This window comes from Apium graveolens, chromosome 2, assembly GCF_009905375.1.
Source record: "Apium graveolens cultivar Ventura chromosome 2, ASM990537v1, whole genome shotgun sequence".
Lineage (NCBI taxonomy): Eukaryota > Viridiplantae > Streptophyta > Magnoliopsida > Apiales > Apiaceae > Apium > Apium graveolens.
In genome coordinates this window covers 34,469,056-34,479,417 of record NC_133648.1, presented here as the reverse complement: position 1 = coordinate 34,479,417, position 10,362 = coordinate 34,469,056, and the positions used below count along the sequence as shown (strand labels likewise).

Below are 10,362 nucleotides of genomic sequence, written 5' to 3'. Positions count from 1 at the left end.
TAAAATTATCAATAATATTATATCGTTCAAGGTCCCGAAATAACGGAGACATTATATTTTACTCTCAATAAAATAAAAACTCGCTATAATTATTTCCTTATACCGGGGCTATTACTTTAAATAAATTTAACTGTTATAAAAGAACATATACGTGTATTAATATAATTATCATGAAGTCATATCATTTAAAATTTAAAATGAACAAATTTAAAAATTCGATTCAAAAATAAATTTATATAATATTAAAAAAATCTGTATAATCCGTGCATGACACAGATTTTAAGCTAATATAATTAAAACGATATTAAAAAGAAGATAGCAACTAGCAAGTGATAAATACAAAGTATTTTTTCCATATATTACAAGTCTGCTATGACCTAAGCTTTTATCTGCTATAAAATCTCTCAAAACTGGAAGGCAACTTCATAATTAGTTAACATATCAGAACTGAATCTCTTATAAAAGAATCATTAATTTTGAACAACTATTGTAATTTCTTACCTATCATCATATATAGATGTTCAGAAATCCTATCAACAAAGTTATAACTGAATGATACTGAATTTTTTTTTTTTTTTTAAAAGATATCAGTGCATCTAGCTCGTAATGACTAAAATGCAGAAGAAACAAACTGAGTCTCCAGTAACATACATGGAAATTAAGTAACTTAATACCTTGTTTTTAAACCATTTCAATAGTATGATATGCATTTTTACTCCTATTGCCATAATCTCTCATTATCAAGTCCAAAATATCTGTTTTTTCAGTAACTGATTATCTCTTTGAGAAACTGTATAAAGCACTGTAATATCAGATCAAATGTATTTCATTTTTCTGCTTTCATTCCCCCACAATGGCTAGAAAGCCATGCACTCAAAAAAAATTATCATTATATTCAATAATATTCCTTATTGTCTCCAACATAAGTAGTTATGTAACTGCTGATGAAGATAGGGAGGTACTCTTCTTATTCCTTTTTTTTTAATTGTACAATTTTCGAAAAAAAATTCAAGCTTTCAACATTTTTCAAAGAAAATAATATTGGATGCCTTGGTGAATGTTGTTGTAGTTGTTTACATTTGTAAAATGTAAATGTAAATTTATACTTATAAAAAATAATACTCCCTCTCATTCAAATGTAAATGTTGCAGGTGTACATTGTGTACATGGGTTCACTTCCCCCGGGAGAATATTCACCTTCATCACACCACCTGGATATCCTAAAACAAGTTACTGGTGATAGGTATAAACTGTTTAGCAGTGTCTTTTGTTTCATAATTAAAGGCTTTGATTTCATCTATTATTTACACATTTTTAATTGATGACAGATTATAAAACATTGTGATTATCTCATTGCTATAAAAGCTTTGTTTTTCAATTAAAAATGTTTCCTCATTTGAATGGAAAACTAGAACATGTAACTTGTAAGTTTTCAAACACTAACTTTTCCTCTGTTATGTTAGCTCCGCGTCTAATCGCTTGGTGAGAAGTTATGCAAGAAGTTTTAATGGCTTTGCAGCCTCACTTACAAGCAAAGAAGTACAGGAGCTTTCTGGTCAGTTTTTGTTTTCGGTATAATTTCTCGTTAGCATATATAAGTTTCAGTTCAGATACGAATTAATTTAGTCTTAAAACTACAAAATGGTGATTGTATACTGTGACCATGATCTGTAGTAGTGTGACTACTGAACTAGTGAAATTTTAGGGAGTTTGTCAGCTATAATAGTTTGTAGTGTAACATACTAAAGGTAGCCCATGTGTAACATCTGTGATCAACTGTGTATGTGCGTAGGATGGAAGGAGGTGGTGTCTGTATTTCAGAGTCGAAATCTTAAGCTTCAGACAACAAGGTCATGGGACTTCATAGGGTTACAGGAATCCATCAAACGAGTATCTAGTGTAGAAAGCGATATGATAATTGGTTTAGTTGACACTGGGATATGGCCCGAGTCAGAGAGCTTTAGTGATAAAGGTTTTGGTCCTCCTCCTAAGAAATGGAAGGGTGCTTGTTTAGGCGGAAATGACTTCAAATGCAATAAGTAACTCTCATCTAGCCTTCTCTTGTTTCTTTATAAATTTAAAAATATGGAACATCATTTCTTGACTCAATTGCCAACATTTGAACATGATATTGCAGGAAACTTATCGGAGCTAGATACTATACTCAACCCGATGAGAATGGAGCAAGGGATATAGACGGACATGGAACTCACACAGCTTCAACAGCAGCTGGAAGCTTTGTAAGAGGGGCTAGCTTTTATGGGTTGGCCAAGGGAAATGCAAGGGGCGCAGTTCCGTCAGCTAGAATTGCAGTGTACAAGGTGTGCACCCCCGACGGGTGTGCAGACCACTCCTTATTGGCAGCTTTTGACGATGCTATAGCTGATGGCGTTGACATATTATCGGTTTCACTTGCACATAGTGGATTGCTAGATCCGTATCGTGATTCAATTGCCATTGCTAGTTTTCATGCCATGAAGCAAGGTGTACTTACTGTACAGGCAGCTGGTAATACTGGTCCGACAATATCGTCAGTATCAAGTCTTGTGCCGTGGTTATTAAGTGTTGCAGCAAGCACAACTGATCGCAGAATCATCGATATATTAACTCTAGGCAATGGAAAAACACTAATTGTATGTTTTCCTTTACTTTTTGTACCTCAATTTGTTAATATATCTGGAGAAAATAAATTTAAAATTACTTATGTGGAACAGGGTAACTCCATTAACAGCTTTGAGCTGAATAACACAATGTTTCCTCTTGTTACCGGGAAGGATGCTCTGAAACATTCAGAAGACTGCGACGAAGACGGCGCCATGTGATAAAAATATTCCAGCCCTAATTTTAAATAATCAACAGCCTTTAACAATTATTTGTTTAATTAGTCTTGATGCTGCAGGAACTGCGAGCCGCAGTGTTTGGACGAAAGATTGGTTAAAGGAAAGATAGTGGTTTGCAACACATTATATGGGCTTGTTAATAACAGAGAAACTCATGCAGTTGGGTTTATTTTTCTTAATGGTCCTGTCCAAGATCATTTAATAACTCCTGTACCTGCAACAATCATAGACACTGAGCTCGGCAACAAGCTCATCACCTCCTACATAGATTCCACCAAGTAAGTAAGGTTTTGATTGTTTTATATACAGATCAATAATCAGTTTTTACATGTATGTTTTTCATACACAGAACGCCTCGAGGAAGCATAAGAAAAAGCGAAGCAGTTAAAGATTTTACAGCTCCTGTGGTAGCATCATTCTCCTCGCGTGGTCCAAATATGCTTATACCAGACATACTAAAGGTACACTAATTGACGTGTGTTGTTCACTCCTTCCTTGCATAAGGACCTTAAAAAGCAACATTACACAAGTACTGCAAAGGTTTTTGTTTTTTCTTCGGAAACATATCTAATATTATCTTAAAAATGAAACAGCCTGATATAACTGCACCCGGAGTAGATATTTTAGCAGCTTATTCACCATTAGCACCGGTATCAGATGATAGAAGTGATAAGCGATCCGCTAACTTCATGTTTGAGACAGGAACGTCCATGGCTTGTCCCCATGTCTCCGGTTCAGCTGCTTATGTTAAGTCGTTTCATCCTGGCTGGTCTCCTTCAGCCATTCAATCTGCTCTTATGACTACAGGTTTGCATAGTTCTGCCTAAAATCTTATTTCAGAAGAGAAAATGTGGTATTTAACTTTTATATAGTCATAACAGATTATTTACCCTAAAACTGTAGAAGGCAAGCAAACAACAAATTGCCCCTCCAGGCTTATATCGAAACCTAAATAAACTTCTAATCTCTTGTTTCACTTTTTGTGTATTTTCCTTGTTGACACAGCTTGGCGTATGAATGCAACAAACCATCCAGATAGAGAATTTGCTTATGGGGCGGGTCACGTCAATCCTGTACGAGCCGTGGATCCTGGTTTAGTGTATGAAGCTTTTGAAGCAGACTACTTAAATTTTCTTTGCAATATAGGCTACAATTTGGATCAAATTAAAGCAATATCCGGGGATAAAAATGTAAGTTGCAAGAAGATAGTTAAAGGAATCGGCGGAAAAGAACTAAATTACCCAACAATAACAGCTCAAGTTAAAGAAGAAAAGCCTTTCAATATCAGTTTTCCAAGAACAGTCACAAATGTTGGCCAGGCAAACTCCACATACAGAGTAAAAGTCTTTAATGATCGGATAATCAACGTTAGCGTGGTGCCTAATACTCTGTCCTTTCAATCTGTTGGAGAGAAGAAATTTTTCATCGTGAATGTCGCTTCTAAGGGATTAACATTTAATTCTATAGTATGGGGATCATTGGAGTGGTCAGATGGCATTCACCGTGTAAGAAGTCCTGTCACAGTGTATACTCAACAATAAAGTATCCGGAATCTAATAAAATAATACAATATCAATATTTTCTGCAAATATTAGAAAAACTAAAAACAATTGAGTTTCTTACATGTTACAATTTAGTACAGCAACTCAGCAAGCTTTAAACGAATCAGGCCAATCAGCCTTCTGTTCCTTAATTTTTTAGCTGTAGTGACTGCTGCCACTGTCTGAATTTGCCAAAATAATTTTGTGGCAAGGGTGGCTCTAGCCGTGATCTGATATTCACTGATGTTCTACAGATGCTGATATGAATTTGTTGTAACCCGCAAACACGTATCACACATCTCCATGTTAAGGCAGATAAGGCTTGAAAAGTTGAAACAGTTATGCCTCTATCTTTAACAAGAGCATTTGCTCTTGCCTTAATTCTTGCTAAAGCATTAACCAATAAGTGAAATATTCTCTCTTTGAGCTCTGGACCTTCATATCTGTTAACGAATTGATCATGATATTGTTCTGATATTTGATCTAGCTTAACACTTTGAGGATACATTGTTCTGATATTGTTCAAGGATGACAGGATTCACTAGCATACATTTAAAACAGACTGACTCCAACAATTAATTTGCGTTTTCTAATCTTTTGCTGCAACAATATTTGTTGTAAGCAAGAATTGTAGTAATAAGTGGCGGAACTGAGATTTGAAAATACCCTGGATAAAATGTAAAAGTAACATTGTCAATATTTTTATGCTAGCTGACACTCGATAAAATATTTCATTTCTACTAATTTTAACTAAAAGTTGAAATTTGAAAAACTTGTGTACTATACTTTTTTGCTCAACAGTGACTTCAGCCTAGATTCGCCCCTTAGTTCCATCGGTGTGTAACAATTGAAGTTTTGCTCGGAAAAACATTAACAAGTTGGTATCTTGGGACTTGGGATCATCAGTTGGCTTGTGGTTGTGGCTAGTTAGACCAAAATCAAATAGTCTCCTCCACAGTGTCACAGTGACGCATGCTAACGGGTGCCCTGCATTTGTTTTTACACATTACATATTAACATATATATATATATTCCGACTTTAAATTAGTTTTTTCTCATCTTTTTTTGATAAATCTGTACTCTATTGCTGATGAAAGATTAAATGATAAATACGTAATTAGAGTTGATCAAAAACCGAGTTTCAGTTAATGTACAACTATTTTAAGACATTTAAAAAAATATTTACATAATTTATAATGCGGTATTCTGACATGTAATAATGTCTACCATGTTAGAGAAATATTGGAGTTTCCGAAAGCATTTCCATTTCGCTTAAAGCTTCAAATGATATCAAATCTCTGAAAACTGAAAGGCAACATCATCATTAATTAACATATGAGAACTGAATCTCCTATAAAAGAATAATTAGATTATTAAATGGATTTTCAGTTTAAAAATCCTGATTAGCAAGGTTATATTATGATACTGGAATATAATTTTTCCATTAAAAGATACAGTCCACCTAGCTGTTGATGGATAAAATGGAGACCAAACAAACTGAATCTCCAGTTCAGTAACATACTTGACATTTTGATTTCAAACAATTTCAGTTTTATGACATACATTTATTCAGATCACCATAATCCCTAATTTACTATGTATAAAAGATCTGATTTTTTAAGAAACTTATCTCTTTTAGAGACTATATGAATCACTGTACAAATCAGATAATGTATTTTCAGTTTTCTAACTTTCATTCAACAATGGCTAAAATGTCATGCACTCGGAATTTTTTGTTATTATATTCAATAACATTCTTTATTTCTACTAACATAAAAGGTTATGTAACTGCTGATGAAGATAGGAAGGTACTCTTTTTTTCTTTTTTCTTTTTTACCTGAATTGCTCTTGTTAAGGTATTTTAGAAATTTCAAACCTTTTGTTATTGTAGGAGTACATTTTTCGAAAAAATTTCAAACTTTCAAAATTATTCTAAAGAAAAAATCTTAAAACTTGAGAGCTTTTAACAAAAACAAGCAGGGGTAACCAGCCTATAGCGAGCTGAGCATGTAGTTTAATTAGGAGTATGCCCCTGATAACAAGAACTTTAATTAGGAACCTGTAAAATCTGCATACATGTCACAACAATTTTAATCATGTTCTCAGATCACACGTATTTAGTTTGATTACTGTGTAATATATAAGTGATTTAAAAAAAATCGTTTGCAAATCTTTGAAAAAGAGCTAGAAAAATTGCATAATGAAATTGCATTCAGTAAAATCGGATTACATAGTGTCTCGTGTATATAAATTTACAATTGTTAAAAACACTAATTAGGTTTTGAATAATGATACTGATACTTGTACAGGTGTACATTGTGTACATGGGTTCACTTCCACAGGGAGAATATTCACCTTCATCTCACCACCTGAATATTCTAAAACAAGTTATTGGTGACAGGTATACTGGTTTTCCTGATATGAACGAAAAACTAGAAAATGTACCTTCTTTTCCTTCTAACATAAACTTTCCTCTGTTATTTTAGTTCTGCATCTAATCGCTTGGTGAGAAGTTATGCAAGAAGCTTTAATGGATTTGCAGCCACACTTACAAGCAAAGAAGTGCAGGAGCTTTCTGGTTAGTATTTTTTCTTTTTGCTATAATTTCTCGTTAGTATATATAGGTTTTCGTTCAAATACAAATTAATTTTGCCTTCAAACTATAAAATGGTGGTTGTTTACTGTGACCATGATCTGTGGTAGTGTGTAACTAGTGGTTTATACCATGACTACTGACTAGTGATATTTAGCTGGTTTTTTGAGTTTGTAGTGTAAACATCTATAACATAAAGCTCCTATTCACAAATATTAAGGTGATGAATTTTGGTAGCCATGTATAACATCTATGTTAAACTGTGTATTTGCCTAGGACGGAAGGAAGTGGTGTCTGTGTTTCAGAGCAGAAAGTTTAAGCTTCAAACAACAAGATCATGGGACTTCATAGGGTTGCACGAATCAGTCAAACGAGTACCTAGTGTAGAAAGCGATGTGATAGTAGGTTTAATTGACACTGGAATATGGCCCGAGTCAGAGAGCTTTAGTGATAAAGGTTTTGGTCCTCCTCCTAAGAAATGGAAGGGTGCTTGTTTAGGCGGAAAGAACTTCAAATGCAACAAGTAACTCTCATTTAGCCTTCTCTTGTTTCTATGCAAAAGCAAAATTATAGGAGATCATTTCTTACTGAATTGCCAACATTTGAATAAAACATTGCAGGAAACTAATTGGAGCTAGATACTATAATAAAACCGATAAGACTGGTGCAAGGGATGTCGACGGACATGGAACTCACACAGCTTCAACAGCAGCTGGAGGCTTTGTGAGAGGGGCAAACTTTTATGGGTTGGGAAAGGGAAATGCCAGAGGTGGAGTTCCTTCAGCAAGAATTGCAGCCTACAAGGTCTGCAGCCCCGATGGGTGTGAAGGCCACTACATATTGGCAGCTTTCGATGATGCTATAGCTGATGGCATTGATATATTATCAGTTTCACTTGGAATATCTTTTGGGATAGGACCGTATGATGATGCAGTTGCGATTGGTAGTTTTCATGCCATGAAGCAAGGGGTACTTACTGTACAGGCAGCTGGTAATGATGGTCCTTTTCCATTAACGGTATCAAGTATTGTGCCCTGGTTATTAAGTGTTGCAGCAAGCACAACTGATCGCAGAATCATTGATAGATTCACTCTTGGTAATGGAGAAACATTAATCGTATGTATCCCCTTCATTTTGTACCACCATTTTTAATTTATTTGGAGAAAAATGACTTTCGATTTTTTTTAAAAAAATCATTGAAGTTTCTGAAGTAAAAAGATGTCAGAAAAATGCTCACTTGTTTGATGTGCAACAGGGTAGCTCCATTAACAGCTTTGAGCTGAATAACACAATGTTTCCTCTTGTCTCCGGGAGGGATGCTCTAAAACACGCTGAATTGTGCGACGTAGACAGCGCCATGTGAGATAAATGTTCCAGCCCTAATTTTAAATAATCAACAGCATTTAACAATTATTTGTTTAATTAGTCTTGATGCTGCAGGAACTGCGAGTCGCAGTGTTTGGATGAAAGATTGGTTAAAGGAAAGATTGTGGTTTGCAATTCACCATATCAATTGATTAAAATCGGAGAAACTCATGGATTTGGGTCTATTTTTATTTCTGATTCTGTCGAGTATAACGTTCCTCAAGTACTTTCTCTACCTGCAACAATCATAGACACTCAGCTCGGCAACAAGCTCATCTCCTACATAAATTCCACCAAGTAAAGTTTCTAATGTTCTTATATACAGATCAAAGATTAGCTACTACTTATATGTATTTATGTTTTTTTTTTTAAATTATACAGAATGCCTCGAGTAAGCATAAGAAAAAGCGAAGAAATTAAAGATTTAACAGCTCCTGTGGTAGCGTCATTCTCCTCACGTGGACCAAATGCTTATATACCAGACATACTAAAGGTACACTAATTGAAGTTTGTTGTGAACTCCTTCCTTGCACAAGGACCTTAAAAAGCAACATTACACAAGTAATGCAAGGGTTTTTGTTTCTTCTTTGAAAACATATCTAATAGTATCTTGAATATGAAACAGCCTGATATAACTGCGCCTGGAGTAAATATCTTAGCTGCTTATTCACCATTAGGACCGGTATCAGACGATAAGAATGATAAGCGATCCGTTAACTTCATCTTTGAGTCAGGAACGTCCATGGCTTGTCCCCATGTTGCGGGTTCAGCTGCTTATGTTAAGTCATTTCATCCTAACTGGTCTCCTTCAGCCATTCAATCTGCTCTTATGACTACAGGTGCGCCCATGTTTGCCTAAGATCTACTTCATTAAAGAAAATGTGGTATTTAACTTTTATATCTTGTCATATTAAATTACTACACCTACACTTGAGCAAAGCAAGCCACAAATTTACCCTCTTGCCTTTTCTCGAGGACAAGACCAATCCCTATAAAATTAGATTTATAGATACGAACTGGACTCAAAAAATATGAACTGACCTACTCCAGGCCTTTACATTCTTAATTTGAAACCAAAACAAACTTGTAATCTAATGTTTCACTTTTGTGTTTTTTTTCTTTCTTGACACAGCTTGGCGAATGAATGCAACAAAACATACGGATAGAGAATTCGCTTATGGGGCAGGTCACGTTAATCCTGTACGAGCCGTGGATCCTGGTTTAGTGTATGAAGCTTTTGAAGCAGACTACTTAAATTTTCTATGTACTGTTGGCTTCACTTTGGATCAAATTAAAACAATATCAGGAGATAAAAATGTAAGTTGCAAGAAGACAGTTAAAGGAAGCTTTGGGAAAGAACTGAATTACCCAACAATAACAGCTCGAGTCAAAGAAAAAACGCCGTTGAATATCAGTTTTCCAAGAACAGTCACAAATGTTGGCCATGCAAACTCCACATACAGGGTAAAAGTCTTTAATGATCGGATAATCAACGTTAACGTGGTGCCCGATACTCTGTCGTTTAAATCAGTTGGAGAGAAGAAATCTTTCGTGGTGAATGTCGCTGGTAGAGGATTACCAGAAAATTATACAGTCTGGGGATCACTGGAGTGGTCAGATGGCATTCATAGAGTAAGAAGTCCAGTCACATTGCACACTCCTGTCACCTTCTGAAATGTTAAGAGAAATCAATAGTAATATATCAGAATGTAATGAAATACTACAATATCATTATTTCCTGCACATTGTTCATTATAATTCTTGTTGAAAATCTGTGTAATTAGTGATGATTTACAGTAATAACAATGATCTTTATGAACAAGCATAGAAAACAAATGAATTCTAAAGACAAAGTTAATGTACAAATAAACTTGTCCCCCCATTGGTAAAGATGTGATGTGTATTAGGTGTTTATTCAGTGACCCAACAACCACTTTGTACTTGGATAGATAGATAACAAAGTCACAAGTAGTTGTATTTTTGATCAAGTCAATAGATAATATAGAAAAACAGCTAATAAATC

At 34.8% G+C, this 10,362-nt stretch overlaps 2 protein-coding genes across 2 annotated transcripts; both read left to right on the top strand.

Annotated features, from left to right (window-relative positions):
- The first annotated feature begins 949 nt into the window (after nt 1-949).
- On the top strand, nt 950-4,381 carry LOC141687991 (subtilisin-like protease SBT4.4). Its single transcript, XM_074492867.1, has 10 exons — nt 950-958; nt 1,152-1,243; nt 1,464-1,555; nt 1,793-2,039; nt 2,138-2,633; nt 2,715-2,818; nt 2,900-3,118; nt 3,190-3,301; nt 3,434-3,647; nt 3,846-4,381. Exons 2-10 carry the CDS (start codon nt 1,167-1,169, stop codon nt 4,379-4,381), a joined length of 2,097 nt encoding a protein of 698 aa, XP_074348968.1. The 5' UTR covers nt 950-958; nt 1,152-1,166.
- A 1,703-nt stretch (nt 4,382-6,084) lies between these two features.
- On the top strand, nt 6,085-10,075 carry LOC141687975 (subtilisin-like protease SBT4.4). Its single transcript, XM_074492866.1, has 10 exons — nt 6,085-6,189; nt 6,691-6,782; nt 6,868-6,959; nt 7,251-7,497; nt 7,595-8,090; nt 8,230-8,333; nt 8,415-8,636; nt 8,721-8,832; nt 8,965-9,178; nt 9,472-10,075. Exons 1-10 carry the CDS (start codon nt 6,085-6,087, stop codon nt 10,011-10,013), a joined length of 2,226 nt encoding a protein of 741 aa, XP_074348967.1. The 3' UTR covers nt 10,014-10,075.
- The last annotated feature ends 287 nt before the right edge of the window (nt 10,076-10,362 follow it).

Excerpts from the sequence above, each read along its gene's own strand:
- LOC141687991 (XM_074492867.1), top strand. The coding sequence starts at position 1,167 with ATGGGTTCACTTCCCCCGGGAGAATATTCACCTTCATCACACCACCTG. Across the intron at positions 1,556-1,792 it reads AGAAGTACAGGAGCTTTCTG|GATGGAAGGAGGTGGTGTCT; the intron begins GTCAGTTTTTGT and ends GTATGTGCGTAG. Across the intron at positions 3,648-3,845 it reads ATCTGCTCTTATGACTACAG|CTTGGCGTATGAATGCAACA; the intron begins GTTTGCATAGTT and ends TTGTTGACACAG.
- LOC141687975 (XM_074492866.1), top strand. The coding sequence starts at position 6,085 with ATGGCTAAAATGTCATGCACTCGGAATTTTTTGTTATTATATTCAATA. Across the intron at positions 6,190-6,690 it reads CTGCTGATGAAGATAGGAAG|GTGTACATTGTGTACATGGG; the intron begins GTACTCTTTTTT and ends ATACTTGTACAG. Across the intron at positions 6,783-6,867 it reads AAACAAGTTATTGGTGACAG|TTCTGCATCTAATCGCTTGG; the intron begins GTATACTGGTTT and ends CTGTTATTTTAG.